Raw genomic sequence first — 16,249 nt, 5'->3', positions numbered from 1 at the left:
GGTCCCATGCACCCAGCCATGGAGGACAGTGTTTCCTCTCTTCTGAAACGTCCATACAGGGACTTCACTGGCGGTCCGGTGGTTAAGACTGCACTTTTATAATATAGGGGGCACAGGTTAGATCCCTGTTGGGGAACCAAAATCCCACATGCCACAGTTCGTGGTCAAAAAGTAACCAAAAAAAAAAAAAAAGAGAGAGAGAGAGAGAGAAGCAAGTAAAATACAAAGATATAAAAAAAGGTGTCTAAACTTACTTGAAATTTTTGGAACACAAATTAAAGCAACAGTGTGATATAATCTTTAAAAATGAATAAATAAAATGCTTGTACAAAGACAGAGGAAGTCTCTCTCTCTCTCTCACACACACACACACACACACACACCCCAAAGCCCTTGTTGTCTTCAGATCTTAAGCACTGAGCTGGCTTTGTTCTCTACCCACAGACTAGACGCCTTGGCAGGAAGGAGTTGGAGTTGGAGAAAAGGGAGAATTAAGAGTCTAACTGGCCACGCAGATTAAACAAACAACAAATGGACAGGTTTTTTTTTCAAAAAGGTAATATCCGCTCCTGGCAAACATATGGGAAAATAGGCACTTCTGATACACTGCGTGTGTAACCTTTAAAGAGGGCAATTGGCAACATGTAATAAAAGGCTTAAAATGCGTATTTCTTCTGACTCAGTAATTTTGTTTTTAAAGTTTCCTTTTAAGAGCATAATAAAAGATTTGTGCAAATATTTGGCTCTAAGCATATCCACTGGTGCAGTTACAAGAAGTGTGAAGCCAGGAACCACCTGAACCCCAACATCTGAGCATGGGGATCTGCCGACAACTGCAGCCCAAGGACAGCACTGGACACAGGTTTTTAAAAACAGGGAAAGATGTTCACAGCTCTGTGTTCAGAGAAAGCCAGGCTATGAAACAGTACCTGGGGTGCCTTCAAAGCATGGCAGCCCGAGGTAAACTTACTTTCAAGTGATATGGTCAATGTATCTTTCTTCAAGCCTGAAACACTTTCTAGGTGAAGAATCTCTGAATTTAAAGCAATCAGTCCAAATGTCAATCTGAAAAAATGTACCACAAAACACTATTTTTCCTGTTTCTAGATTTCTTAGATACTCTGAAGTATATGTATTTTCAGATTGAGAATTGAATCTATTGCTTTCACTTTAGACGTCCTGCACTTGAAACATATTAGGTATTTTACTGGATAACTTAATACACTAAAATAAGTAGGTGCTACGAGAATGCCTGCTCTCTATTATGTAGAGAAAAAGGTCAAAAGGTAAAGTGACCAAAAATGGTCACTTTTAGGTTAAGAGTTCCTGAGTACTTGACAACTTTTTTCTTACTGATATATTTCTATGATTGATCAAGAAATACAAGCTATTTTGGAATCCCAAAGAAACTAATCATTTTAGTTTAAAGCATCCATCCAAAAATCATGTAAAAGGCTTTCTCCACTTGCCTCTGAAACCCAGAGCGCTAGAAAAGCAGGAACTTGGTGTCAGGAAGTCCCAACTGCAGTCCCTGTGCTCCTCTAGGAGCTGGGAACTCAGCTGAAACAAGAAGAGACAGGACCCCACTCAGCTGGCACATTACCTTCCAGTGCAAGAGGCAGACCTTCCTCAGATAATGCCTCTGAAACCATTAATGATGAATACAGAGGCTCTGAAGTCAAGGACCCCAGGTCTCTGAGAGCATAGTGCAAAGCAAAGAAACTATCCTAGACTTGAGGGTGAGAACACCCCTCTTTCTTGAGAAAGTGACAAGAGGCAAGACGTGAAGGATGAGCAGGTGCTCCCTGTCGAAGGAGGCGGGGAAAGTCTGTCACCTGGGGCACCTACAAATGAACCCCCATGGGGTTGGGAGAACTTCTGATGGAGCCACCTGGGCAGCACTCTGGACACATAGCCTATCTCCATTACTAGAGTCCTCTGGGTGGAAATCTTTCCCATATTCCACATGGGAGGAGAACAGAGAGTGGCTCTGTAGCTTCCTTTCTTATTTTATGACAAGTAAACAAGCCAACCATCCACATCCCAGTCCCAGCTGTTACTCACCAAGCTTCTGGTTTGGAGTGAGGCTTCCACCATATTGTGTTAGGACTGGTGGCAACTCTGCTAGGGAAGCCCCAAGAAGAAGAGGGTGAAATTCTGGGGCTCCCTCTGAAGTGGTCCAGTCCTCGGGTGTGAATAACCTCATGAGGAGTCAAGACTCCATTCACTGCCTGGAGGGGACCTTGCTCCAGGAAGGAAGTTCCAACATGAAACCTCTTTCAAGGAGCTCTACTCCAGCAAAGCAGGACAGCTGGGTGTCCGGATGGAGACTCCCTGGGGACTCACGATCTCCACTCACCTTCCAGAGCAGCACGGCCAGCAGCAGGAAGATGAGGATTCCCACCAGCAAGCTGATGGCAATGATCCACCCCACGACGTAGCCTCGTGGCTCCAGATTGTGCAACGCCTCGAAGACCACCTGGGAGGCAAAGCAAGAGTCAGCTGGTCCCCCAAAAGAAGCACCCACCACGCAAGGGGGTCCAACTTGGGCTTGACATTGAGGCTGAACCGGAGAGATGTGTCCAGACTGCTGTTGCTATAAAACGGACTCTGTTGAATGCTTTCCTGGTTGTATTCTGATGGGTTTTTCACTAGAATCTGAAAAGGCACTTGAAGTCTCAATTCTTGAAGGGCTTGTAAAGACAACAATCTTGATTTAAATACCATGAAGTGAATGTAAGCGTGGTGAAAAACTTTGACGAGGTACTATGTTCTTGATTCAGAAAAGACAATAACAGTCTCTGTTTTATTATGGGTTTTAAAACAAAGGACATGGGTGTGCCCTCCAGATAAGACAGGACTTCTGAGTGTTCAGCGCACTGTGTAACTTACTGTAATTACTGGATTAATGCCAGTTTCCCTAGGAGACTGTAGATCTCAAGGGCTAGGCACAGTCTGCTTTGGGTCACATGGTGATGCCTAGGACACTGAAGGCATTCACTTGAGGAGCTAAGCCCTGGTCCCCAAAGGGAGCCATAGGGTCTTCAGAACCCATGTCTCAGTGAGGCAAGCTGTTCCAACTTTTATTAACCGTGGCGGTGTGCTGGCTCATTCCAGCGCTGCCAATGGTGTGCCTCTCTTGCCAGCCCCACATCTAAGGACATTACGGTGGTATTCTGAAATGGTCCATCATGAGTATTTACACCACTGAAACTGACACAGGAATCAGGGCTCCCACACCCTCCCGCCATTGTTCAACATGTATCAGCTCAACACTGACTGCATCCTTTGGCTCTGTTTTTGCCCCACTGGTCCCAGTGGAGTTTATTTTTGCATAATTCAAAGCATCCATTGTGTCCTCTGCGGCCAATCCTCCCAACACGCCACAGTCCCATTCAAGCTGCTCTTTGCTGAAGAGATGGAAATCTCCGCTCTGGGCAGCCGCTGTGTCCCTTGGCAGACAGGCTGGCCCGGCCACAGGGCTTTGTCCAACCTGGTCCGTGTCCTTGGAATGTCTAGCCCCTTCTTGGAGAAACCTACCTAAACCTTGGTCAACCCTGGAAGCCAGTTGATGTTTTGCCTGGCAGGAAGCCCAGGGGTCCCGCTCTCCTGCTCAAGCCTCAGTGGTGATGGGGCCCATGACTGAGCTGACACAGCCTAGCACCATTTATGCTCTCTATTTAGGGCCTGGCTTCCCTCTCTCTAACATTTCTTGTAGGCTCTGTGCTTTCCTTGCAATCTCCATCTAACCCACACAATCACCCCAGGAGGTATTCAGCACCGTCCTGCTCTGGGCCATTTAGCTCAAGTGGAGTCAAGATTTGAACTCAGGTCTAGCCACTCTCGAAGGCCCAATCTAAGCTGGTCACTAGCACATCATAGAGTGTGTGGCTGATGGTGGCTCTTTAAAGACACTCTGTCAACTAAATGAATCATTCACTGTTTCTCCCTTGGTGAAAAGGAGACCAAACGCAATCCTCTTTGTCTCACTGTCTTCTTTCCTACAGGTGGGATAGGAAGGGGGGGTGTGCTGGGGGAGAGGACATCCATGAGACAGATCCTGAATCCAAAATATTATCTCAAGGGAAATCAGGCAGAAGAGAAACTATTCTTTTCTATGTTGGGACAAGTCAAAGAAAACAGCCTACAGAACATAGCGGTCACTTTGGGGAATGGAAATGAGGTTTCTTTGTAGCATATACTCATTGGCTATGTGACCTTGGACAAGGTACTTGACCTCTCTGAGCCTCAGTTCTCTCATCTGTAAAACAGGGGTAGAACAGCCCCTCCCCAGAGAATTCAAGGGGCTAACGCACACGCCACACCTGGCAGAGTCCATCCCGACACATGCTGGGTGCTCCCATCAGTATCACTAGCAGTGCTGGCAGGAAGGTTTTTTTTTTTTTTGAGGTTGTGTATGGTTGGCACACTTAATTAAAAAAAAATGATTTATTGAAGTCAGTATACATATAGAACAGTGTAAGTAACCTACGTATGCAGTTGAATGCATTTTAATGAACTGAATGTGAAAGAGAGATTTTCAGATATGGGGGAACCCTGAAGAAGGAATACATGGGGGTGAGGGGAGATGGGATAGAAATGGACTGTAAAGTCTGTCATCTTAATCCTACTCTTTTCTATCTGGTTCAGATTAGAGATTCCTGTCCTTCAAGACAGACTCATGGCTTTGAGTCACTGCCTCTAAAAAGCTGTGAATCAAATCATCTCCGCACTCAGAATCTCTTGTGGTATCAGGAACAGGTGAACGATGAGGCACGGCAGCCAAGAGATGCACCCTTGGGCAACCAAGGTCATCTTTTCAGTTTCCTGCTCTGTGCAATGGGGAAGTAGGATAGTCTCAGAAGGTTCCTGGTCTCTGGTCGCATAGTGAAAGGCTGCTGAACTTTTTTTGTTGACGATGAACTGCTGAGACAGGCTGTGGACTCCATGGGGTCAGCTGTGAGCCCCGCCCCTGAATCAGCCCTGTGGCTGCACAGACATGCTGCCGGCTGCTGGTGTCCAAAATCTGTATCTCGGCAAAGCCACTTTGGAGGTCTGGTTTTGTGGATGCAGAGACAGTGAAGAGAATCCACTACAGTTTAGTCTGGCAAATTCCACAAGAATGCCCTGTCACTTCCCTGGAATGTGTGCTTAATCTTTTATTATTTTTAGTGATGCCGTTCATCATCTTGGATGTGTGCTTTATGCTTTGGCAGAGCTGGTTCCTACACATCTCGACTCTAATAAACTCATTGTGGGGGAGGGTCTGAGCAGCCGGCAGTTCTAAGAAGCCACATCTTAGATAAAAGCCAAAGGAATAGCAGCATGGACCACAGAGAGAGGCAGGAAGCACTGACAGTCCAGTTGGTTGCCACCATTAATAAGCAGGATGCTCCTGCTAAAATCCTTTATTTTAATCAAAAGAAAAAGTGTTGAATCAGTCCATGGTATTTCTTAAAATGAAAGCACAGTCAATTTAAAATATTATATTTGTTTCAGGTATACAGCATGGTATTCAGTATTTTTACAAATGATATGCCATTAAAAGTTATTAAAAGATAATGTCTATAATTACTTGTGCTACACAATATATCCATACTGCTTATTTATTTTATACATAGTTATTTCCTAATCTGATCCCTGGTACCTCTTTAAATATCTCTTCTCCCCATCCCCAGTTATTGCTTAGGGTCAAGCCTGAGCATCTCTCACCAGTATTGTTTCAGGAGCCTTGGAGGAGCCTCTTTGCTGTTAGAGTTGCTTTCCTAAAGCACAGGTCTCATCACATCACTTCTCAGTTTATACTATAGATGGTTTCCCTTTATACTGAATATACAATTCAGAGTATGTGTTATGTGAGTGTGCTCAGTCGTGTCTGACTCTTTTTGACCCCATGGACTATAGCCTACCAGGCTCCTCCATCCATGAGATTTTCCAGGCAAGATTACTGGAGTGGGTTGCCATTTCCTTCTCCAGGGGATCTTCCTGACCCAAGGATCAGACCTGTGTCTCCTGTGTTGGCAGGCAGATTCTTTTTTTTTTTCTTTTTCCTTTAATTTAAATTTATTTATTTTACTTTGGCAACCCACTCCAGTATTCTTGCCTGGAGAATCCCATGGACGGAGGAGCCTGGTAGGCTGCAGTCCATGGGGTCGCAAAGAGTTGGGCACGACTGAGTGACTTCACTTATTTTACTTAGAGGCTAATTACTTACAATATTGTATTGGTTTTGCCATACATCAACATGAATCCGCCACGGGTGTACACATGTTCCCAATCCTGAACTCCCCTCCCACCTCCCTCTCCATACCATCCCTCTGGGTCATCCCAGTGCACCAGCCCCAAGCTTCCTGTATCCTGGATCGAACCTGGACTGGCGATCCATTTCTTATATGATATTATACATGTTTCAATTCCATTCTCCCAAATCATCCCCTACCTCCCTCTCCCACAGAGTCCAAAAGACTGTTCTATAATCTGTGTCTCTTTTGCTGTCTCGCATACATGGTTATCGTTACCATCTTTCTAAATTCCATATATATGAGTTAGTATACTGTATTGGTGTTTTTCTTTCTGGCTTACTTCACTCTGTATAACAGGCTCCAGTTTCATCCACCTCATTAGAACTGATTCAAATGTATTCTTTTTAATGGCTGAGTAATACTCCGTTGTGTATATGTACCACAGCTTTCTTATCCATTCATCTGCTGATGGACATCTAGGTTGCTTCCATGTCCTGGCTATTATAAACAGTGCTGCGATGAACATTGGAGTACACGTGTCTCTTTCAATTCTGGTTTCCTCAGTGTGTATGCCCAGCAGTGGGACAACTAATCTCAAAAATATACAAGCAACTCCTGCAGCTCAATTCCAGAAAAATAAACGACCCAATCAAAAAATGGGCCAAAGAACTAAATAGACATTTCTCCAAAGAAGACAGACAGATGGCTAACAAACACATGAAAAGATGCTCAACATCACTCTATCAGAGAAATGCAAATCAAAACCACAATGAGGTACCATTTCACGCCAGTCAGAATGGCTGTGATCCAAAAGTCTACAAGCAATAAATGCTGGAGAGGATGTGGAGAAAAGGGAACCCTCTTACACTGTTGGTGGGAATGAATGCAAACTAGTACAGCCACTATGGAGAACAGTGTGGAGATTCCTTAAAAAGGCAGGCAGATTCTTTACCACTGAGCTACCTGGGAAGCTCCTGCTAGGGAGTTGGGCAGGCCTGTTAAAACAGTGCTTTTCTCAAATTTTAATTGTGTAAGAATCACATGAGGAATCTACTTAAAATGCAGATTCTGAACGAATGGGTCTGGATTGGGGCCTGAGAATCCACATTTTGGTTATACTCACTGGTGATACTGATGAACCACATTTTGAGTAGAAAGGGGATAGAGAATACTCCAGGATGCCGTAGAAAGGACATGAAATCATCTTTTGCCTGACTCCCAAGTCTTACATGATAATAAATGGGAAAAATGATACATGCTATAAAGTTATATGAAAAAATCATTATCAATTTAACATATATAAAACTTAAGCTTTGCAGAAAAAGTAGGAAGTTTTTAAAGTAAATAGGTGTTTTTTAATACCATGGTTATTTTTTCCTTTTTCTTACTTTAACTATTTTTTTAAGAGTTTCAGCATCTGGAAGCCAAGTTAAAAAAAAAAAAAATTAAAAGGAGAGGCTCTGCTCCAACATCTTCTGTTCCAAGAAGACTGACTTACTCTGCTTTTCTCAGCAGGATTAATCATTCTCTGAGCTTTTGGAAACAACAATTGTCAACCTCTCTTAACAGAGAAAACCTGCGATAGCACCCCAATTTGTAAAACAGAAAAAACGTGGAGATTTTCTGTATCTAAAGAAGGTGGGCAGTTAAGAGTCCTGCCTGATCAGCCTCCCTTCCCAAGCCAGTCCCTTGTACCCTAGCCCCTGAACCAACTTAAGGGAACCCACCCTCCACAAGGGTTAGTTTTGAAACCACTGTGGAGCACTTCATCATCCCAGTTCTAAGTCCTCCTCACTCTGTAACGTAATGATGTATCTTACTTTCTATGGACTCCAGTAAACTGAATTCTTACAGAACAAGGATTTGAATGCATGTCCTCCTGTCACATAGACCAAGGTAGTGATCCATTATGTGATTCATGAATGTGCAAACTAATAAATTCAATGTCTTTTCTGCCATAACATTAGATGAAGTATGACTATGATTCACTCTGCAACAAAAGAGAGGGAAAGATTTGAAGCTAGAGTTTCTGAGTGTGTTTTTCCTTTTTCCTACTTCAAGAATAAATCGGCAAATGTTATTTCTTTTGAGAATCCTGGCCATCCATCCATCCCATCCATCCATTTGTCTGTCTGTCCATCCATTCAACAATGTCATATATATATATATATCTATATAAAGTATATATAGGACCTAGTATGTGCCAGGCACTGTGGGGATCCTCAGATCAATAAAACAGGCAGTCTTTGCCCTCATGGAACTTCCAGCTTACAGAGAATACTTGCCAGTTTAGACACAGAAATGCAAAATTATAATTTAGAAACTGCCCCCAAGGAGAGGTTCATGGTTAGAAAAGACTCTAAGATAAGCATGGCAGTCAGTAAGAAATTTCTGAGGGACTGCCTGAGCTGAGAGTTAAAGGATAAGCAGAAATTAACTAGTCAAAGAGGGATAGGAACAACATTCCAAAAAGGAACAGCATGTGAAAAACCTCTATGGCAGGAGACAGCTTAGCAGGGGTGAGAAACTGCCAGCAGACGCACAGTTGGAGCAAACGGAATGAGTAAGAAGCCAAGGGAAGATGATCAAGATGAAGCTGGAGCGACAAGGAAGGGCTGGAGACTGTGTTAAGAATTATATGCTTTACATTAAAGAAGCACGTGACTTCCATCTGAAAACTGGCCCCATATAGCTTCTCGATGGCTGCACTAAATCAAGCCAAACCTGCAGTTATTTTGATCATAATTTCTAATTCCTAAATAACTTGTTTTAATAGGTTATTTTTCTTTTCATAAAACACTGAAATTCAAGCTTCTGATTCTCCTTTATTCACTTAGAGAATTGCTCCAAAAAGCAATGTAGACCCTCTTTTGTCTTCCTGAGGCATGGCTTTGAGAATTCCTTATAAATAACCCTTAAGAATCATCAGATTCATTCATAAAACTATCGGAGAAAACTGTTAATAAGTACAGGAGGAGTAAGGGATGCTTTAAATACTGCATTATGGATACTGTGGAATTAAACCTAAAAAACCAGAGAGAATTATATGCTTTATCTTAAGAAGCATGGGAAGCCAATGAAAGTTTTTAATTAGGGAGTGACATAGTTTGCATTTTGCAAAGAGCACTGTGGCTGCAGAATGAGTGTAGGTTAGCAAGGAGAACTTTGTGTGGGGGTTCAAGGAACAGGCCCAGTACGAAGGCTGAAGAGGAAGTGGTGGTATCACCAGGGGAGATCCACACTCCCAACGTAACAGGAAGGAATGAGAAAGGAGGAAAAAGACTGAGGCTGAGGGGGAGCCTGCAGGTTTCAGAGGGTGGAGGGAAGGAGGCTGAGAGACAGGGCAGCAGAAGTTCTGATTAGCGAAGGGATAAATAATCGCACCGGAGAAGGCGATGGCACCCCACTTCAGTACTCTTGCCTGGAAAACCCCATGGACGGAGGAGCCTGGTAGGCTGCAGTCCATGGGGTTGCTAAGAGTCGGACACAACTGAGTGACTTCACTTTCACTTTTCACTTTCATGCATTGGAGAAGGAAATGGCAACCCACTCCAGTGTTCTAGCCTGGAGAATCCCAGGGACAGGGGAACCTGGTGGGCTGCTGTCTATGGGGTTGCACAGAGTCGGACACAACTGAAGCGACTTAGCAGCAGCAGCAGCAGCAGCAGCAAATGATCACAAGTAGCAGACTGAGGCTGGGGGTCTTGTGTGTCAGGCGTTAACCAATAAAACATAAGAGAATTGAGGAGCCTGAGGATCTGTCTGGCTCAACAGATTCCTAGAGGAGGACAGCCATGGGGCGGGGGCAATGGCAGGCCCACAGGCTGGGCATCCTGCCTGCAGCTATAAACTTGAATGCACCTGAGGCTAGCAAGCTGGCATCAGGGAACCACCTTTCAGTCTGGGGTAGCTGGCAAGCCAAAACCACAGCACTTGATTCACTTGCAGGTTTCTGGAAACTTATGTACTGACCACTGTAAATACGCTTAATGTCATAGCTGGAAATGCTCAGGTCTCCAAAAGGCCTGCGAACATGACCAAAATAGAGTACAGCTGGCCCAGGCCTGGCTGGACAGGGGGCTTCTAGGGCTGAGGGGACAGCTCAGCATCAGCAACACCTGAGGGGAGACTCAGCTCCAGGCCCCCCTGGCTGAAGGTCAATTACAAGGGCAAGATGCTTTCCATAATCGACATCACACACAGGTCTCACAGAGGGAAGGAATGTATGTAAAACAAAAAGTGGGGAAAGAAGAACATCTGGAACAAGGAAATGCCATTTTCACCTGCTTCTAATTACATCTAACAGTGGGGGAGGGGGCAGGGAGAAAGGGCTGTGGGAGCTGGAGGAAATGTTCTTAGCGGAACCACATCTTAAATTGCTCTCAGAACAGAGCCTTCAGAAAGCAGCCCAGCTCAGGGGAGTCTGAAGACTCAGACTTATGGAGATGACCTCAATGAACAGAAAATAAATTGCATTTGGCAAGCTGGTTGTTGCAAGTCTGTGCTGTGATAAACAAAGATGTCAAACTTGCCCCTGGCTGCGGGGTTTCAGGAATTCCTTGCTCTGTTAGAATTTGCAGAGAGATGAGCTAGACTGGTGCTAATTCCTTAATTGTTAAGAATGGGTCACATTTGTTGAGAACTTACTGTGTGCCAGACATGGTGGTGAGAGGTTTTATATCTATTACTCCTGAGAAACCTCATGACCGCTCTTTAAAGGGCGGGGCGGGGGGGCGGGGTAGGGGGGGGAAACACAGCTCCTTTGCCGCAGGCTAAGGAGGGCCCTCGATGAGTGCTAATTCTCTTGATGAGTAGCTGTGCATCTGGTTAGGGACCAGGCCACAACAGGAAGAGTTCCAGAATCAACAGACCACTAAGTTAGAACATGATGTGCTTGTGAGGTCACTGGAGCCAAGGGTCTCTCCTAAGACAACGGGCCAGCTGTTCGCCACCCATGGCTGTGTTTCCTACCAACCTGCCAGGAGTGGTGCTCCACTGTGTGTGGGCCAGACAACAGGCCAGCTCGGGCCTCAGGAGCAGAGGATGAAAGGAGCCTCGGCCTTGCAAACAGTCGGCCTTATGCCAGACCTGGCTCTTTCACTGATAAGCTTCGGCATCTCAGGCTGTCATCTGGGGGCCTCAGTTTCCTCATCAGAGAGTAGATGCAATAATATTTCGCTCACAGGGCGACGTGAGTGTGTCAGGCGATAATCACATCAAATGCCAGCACATCACAAGAACTGAGCATAAATTAACGAAAATGAAATCATTAAGCAAAATGGGGCACAGAAAGGCAGGCCGCGCAGAGCCCCCAGGGTCCGGGTGGAGACCAGTGCCACCTGTGCTCACCGCTGCTGGCTCTCTGCTCACATCTCTCAGGTCCCTCGATCCGTTCCCTACACCCAATCATGCATTCACCTCTAGTGGCTGCCTTCCCTCAGGGCATGGGGAGAGGGGGAGGATCTTGGTGCTCAGTATCTCCTGGGCAGCCTCTGTCCAGTGGCTGACATACAACAGGAGGGAGAAAGCCTAGCTCCCTTGCTTCAGAGTAGGAGAACTCTGAAGTAATACTTGAGCTCCAGAGCTCTGCTGAGCCTGAAACCCCTGGAATCCCACTTTTGTTTCCCTCGTTCTCTTTCCCTATCCTGTCTCCTCACTTCTTTCCCCATCTCACTGGGAACACTTCCTTTAAAAAAAATCTTGTACCCACATCCTCATCTGACGGTCTGCTTCTTGAAACTCTATCCTAAGACACCATCTGACTCCACCTGCAGGCTGACCTTCCCCCGTCCACTTAGAAAATGCCTTCCCTATTTGTTCAGGGGTCACTCCTTCCATGCAGCTTGTCCTAACCTCTTCAACTCAGGCTTTCCCAACACAAAAGCACACTGTGGTGTGTGTATGTATGTGTGTGTGCTCAAGCATGTGCGTCTGCACACGTGTGTGTACACTGTTTACCTGTTTGTGCTATGGAAGTCTTGAGGCTAATTTTTTTTTTTCTCATTCATGTTTATTGGAGGTCCAGTTCGTGTCTAGTTAAAGAATCTGAAGGATGGGACAGCAGCCTTGCCCTAAAATACAGACTTCCATAGCAGTGGTTTCCTAGCTCCATAGAGCCCAGGGGTTTGATGAGGACATGTAGAGGCCCCTCAGAGAAAACAGAGATACAAACGGGGTGAGTTACAGGCACCCCACCTCTGACTCAACCAAAGCACATTTCAAGTTAGAAATGGGTTCTGTTGCTTGCAGAAATGATAATGATAAGCATGACAACAGCTGGAAACCACCGGTTGACGGTAAACTGACCATGACTCTTGGGGTTTTGAGGGAGGGAGAAGCTATTCTTCATTTGGTTCCTCCCATCCTTGACCATCTCTTTATGCAGTAGGCGTGTGTGTTTAGTCTCTCAGTCGTGTCCGACTCTTTGCAACCCCTTGGACTGTAGCCCATCAGGCTCCTCTGTCCATGGGATTTTTCAGGCAAGAATACTGCTGCTGCTCTTGCTAAGTTGCTTCAGTTGTGTCCGACTCTGTGCAACCCCATGGACTGCAGCCTACCAGGCTACTCCGTCCATGGGATTCTCCAGGCAAGAACACTGGAGTGAGTTGCCATTTCCTTCTCCAATGCATGAAAGTGAAAGTGAAGTCGCTCAGTCGTGTCCAACTATTAGCGACCCCATGGACTGCAGCCCACCAGGCTCCTCCGTCCATGGGATTTTCCAGGCAACAGTACTGGAGTGGGGTGCCATTGCCTTCTCCCAAGAATACTGCAGTGGGTTGCAATTTTCCTCCTCTAGTGGATCTTCCTGACCTAGGGATTGAACCCATGTCTCCTGCATTGCAGGTGGATTCTTTACTGGATTCCCCATCAGGGAAGCCTTAGGCAACGGGAGCCACTATTAACTGACTGCCCACGTGGATGTACCAGGCGAGGGGCTTTGCATCAAGATGTCATTTGATCCCTCCAAACCCCTTAGGTCCAGTACTCTTGCCTGGAAAATCCCATGGACAGAGGAGCCTGGTAGGCTGCAGTCCATGGGGTCGATAAGAGTCGGACACGACTGAGCGACTTCACTTTCACTTTTCACCTTCATGCATTGGAGAAGGAAATGGCAACCCACTCCAGTGTTCTTGCCTGGAGAATCCCAGGGATGGGGGAGCCTGGTGTGCTGCCGTCTATGGGGTCGCACAGAGTTGGACACGACTGAAGTGACTTAGCAGCAGCAGCAGCAGCAACCTCTTAGGACAGATACTCTACATGTGACTGGCACAGATTGCTAGACCTCTACCGATATAAATCTACCTGTCTAGTTCTATCTCCTTGGCCACCATCATTTCTAGCAAGTGATGATCATAACTTTCCTGTAGTGCCCTACAATCTACTGTCCACACAGTAGCCTGTGATTTTTAAAAAATATACATTGGATCATGCCATTCCCTGCTCAAAACAAATGCTTGCAACAGTTTCCCTTTGTAACCGGCCCCTGGTGTTGAATGGTGTGACCCTGCCTATGTCTCCCGTCATGGATGTCTTCCTGTGTCTCCTGTTATGGATGTCTTCACCACTCACCAGGTGCTGCGCCCTGCTGTTGCAGCCTTGAACACGCCAAGCCGTTTGGGTCTTCACACAGCTCTCCTTCCTCTCTGGGACACTCTTCCCTGTGCTTGGCAAGCTAATTCCTCCTCACTCTCTAGATTTCTGCTTCTTTGGAGAAACATTCTTTAGATTTCCCTCAATCTAGAGCAGGTTACTCCCATGGAACTCACCTCAGTTTGGAAAAAAAAACACGCTGTTTGCTTCTCTTTTCCCTGTCTGTCACCCCCTCGTTAGCTCTGCAGGGCCTGGACCATGGCTGTTTGGTTCCCCATTGCATCCCCTGTGCCTCGTACATCGCCTGGCCCAAAGCAAGCCCCCAGTAGAGTATTCATCAAGTGAAATTCAGATAGTGACAAACAGCAAACAACACTGGGGTTTTTCTAAATTCCTCATGATTAGAGCTTAACTCTCACATGGGGTGGTGGGTGAAGGGAGAGGACTGCCTACCATCTTTTGATGATGACAGAGAATGGAGGTGTCTCTCTTCTTCCTCCTACCTCTTGACGTAACAAGAAGGAGAGCTCTCTTGCTGGGTATAATGTAATTTTAACTATAATTTGGCACGTAAATAGTAAAGTACAAGCACAGTCTATTTGGTGGCAGAAAACTGTCAGCTTGGTTCAAGATGCAGTAAACAACAAAGGAACTACAGGTGGAGCCTGCTGGAGTATCTCGTCTACCCCCTCAGCTGACGCCCTCTGGTTGAGATACGCTGGTGTGCATTTGGCTTGGTGGGGGTAGTGGCAGGAAGCACAATGGAGGGGAAATCTCCAGGGAGAAGAAACCAGCTTTCCCATGTCATATATGGGAAAAGAGAGGCTCACAGAGCTCACCTGATGCCTGCAGTCACACCACTGGGCCGTGAGGGGGACGGGGCTTGAGGGCAGGCTCTTCTAAGTCCAAAGGGGGAAATGCAGTGTTTCCTGTTCACAAAGAAAAGCCCAAACTAGAAGGACTGACTTCCCAGAAGGGTCAAGACTGGGAAATGAACTTGACCAGATTCAGAGAAAATGAAGCCGGAACTTGCTGGCCTGATCAGTTTGTACATGAGAGGCAGGTTTATTCAGAAATGAAAGCAAGGCTGGAGCCGGGAGGCTCCGTTCTAGAGTCTGGTTGAGACTGAGCAGGGAAAGCCCCCACTGGGGTGCGGAGAGCCGGGTCCAGTCAGGAGCGGCTGGCTGGGCCCAAGGGAACCTGACAATTTTAACAGAGAGACTTAAAAACCAGTCAGTGTCCGTTCCAGGGTGGACACTTGCACTTGTCAAGGACCTTTTATCCAAGACGGCCCTGTGCCCTCTTGTATGACTGAGTGGCTGCAGAGCAGAGAAAGGAGCATCTGGATGGGAATCAAAAGTTCCGGACCCTATCCTTGGCTCAGCGATGTAAGATCCAGGGCAAGTCGCCCCTTTTTCCTAAGCATCAGAGGCTCTTTGTTCACTTGAGGAAAAAGTTTTGTGGTTCTAACTCAGGGAGGGCACAGAGGAGTCTCTGGGGACTTGTAAAAATTATGACCTGTCTCCCCATCTGTAGGGTAAGGGATGGTGATGTCAGAGGACTGTGGGAGGGAGGTGACCAGCTCTTTGGACATTTGGTTCCCGTGGCAGCAGGAGAAGGCCCCAGAAATTTGTCCTATTGAATCAGAAGTAGCTCATTCAAGCACGTTAATTCTTAAAACAAAGCCCAAAGCACAAACACTCCTCAACCACCTATGGACAAAAATTTGCATATTCTCTTATCAATGGAGCTGACAAAATGGTCTAAATGACTGAATAGAGACTAGCTCAGAAGAGAGCCCCCAATGAGCCAGGGATTAGATGGTCTCATGCTGCCTGTAGTGTTAGAGAAGCACATGGGAGGGGATGCTCGTCACTTTTTAGCATCCTTTCAGTGCTGGGGAATCCTCCTATGGGTGAGTCTCAGGGTAAGGGGGAGGCTGTACTACAATAGCCAAAAATGCCAGCCACCTGCTCTTCCTGGGGTGCCTGGTTCCCTAGAGACAGGGGCCTAACCTCAGCTAGGGAGAGGCTCCCACATGACTCTAGAGCACGAGGCTGAGAGAAGCCAGGGAAGTAGTGCCCAGGGTACCACTCCAGGCTCTCCCTGGGGCCTGCCCCAACCTGTGGTCCTGGCCCTGCAGGTTTCTCACATCCCCAGTCAGGCTCTCCCACCTTGCTGGCGATTCTGAGAGCTACACGATACCATTCTAATCCATTCTGCTTCTGCTAAAAGGAGACAGAATCAGTCTCTCCTGCTGGCACCTAGAATCTCAACCTGGTGCCCACTCCACATGACAATGACTTATTTATCCATTTGTGGATTTCCATGTTCATCACATATGTTGCTATTTCAAAGTATCGACAAAACAGATTTGCTCTGTAACTCACACAAGCCTCCCATATGGCCAGAGAAGG

At 46.3% G+C, this 16,249-nt stretch overlaps 1 protein-coding gene across 2 annotated transcripts in view; it reads right to left on the bottom strand.

Moving 5' to 3' along the window:
• The window catches only part of ITGA9 (integrin subunit alpha 9), a 365,208-nt gene that overhangs the window by 16,361 nt on the left and 332,598 nt on the right, over nt 1-16,249 (bottom strand). The window contains exons 27-28 of one of the 2 annotated variants that reach the window (XM_044934133.2): nt 2,360-2,479; nt 2,065-2,121 (exon numbers count right to left, since the gene is read on the bottom strand). In XM_044934133.2, coding sequence (XP_044790068.1) covers nt 2,104-2,121; nt 2,360-2,479 — 138 coding nt within the window. In that variant the 3' untranslated portion in view covers nt 2,065-2,103. The remainder of the gene's footprint in view (nt 1-2,064; nt 2,122-2,359; nt 2,480-16,249) is intronic. The other variant, XM_006077035.4, reaches the window with a different exon arrangement.

This window comes from Bubalus bubalis, chromosome 21, assembly GCF_019923935.1.
Source record: "Bubalus bubalis isolate 160015118507 breed Murrah chromosome 21, NDDB_SH_1, whole genome shotgun sequence".
Classification (NCBI taxonomy): Eukaryota; Metazoa; Chordata; class Mammalia; order Artiodactyla; family Bovidae; genus Bubalus; species Bubalus bubalis.
The sequence above is the reverse complement of the archived record's forward strand: the minus strand, read 5'-3'. Positions and strand labels throughout refer to the sequence as shown.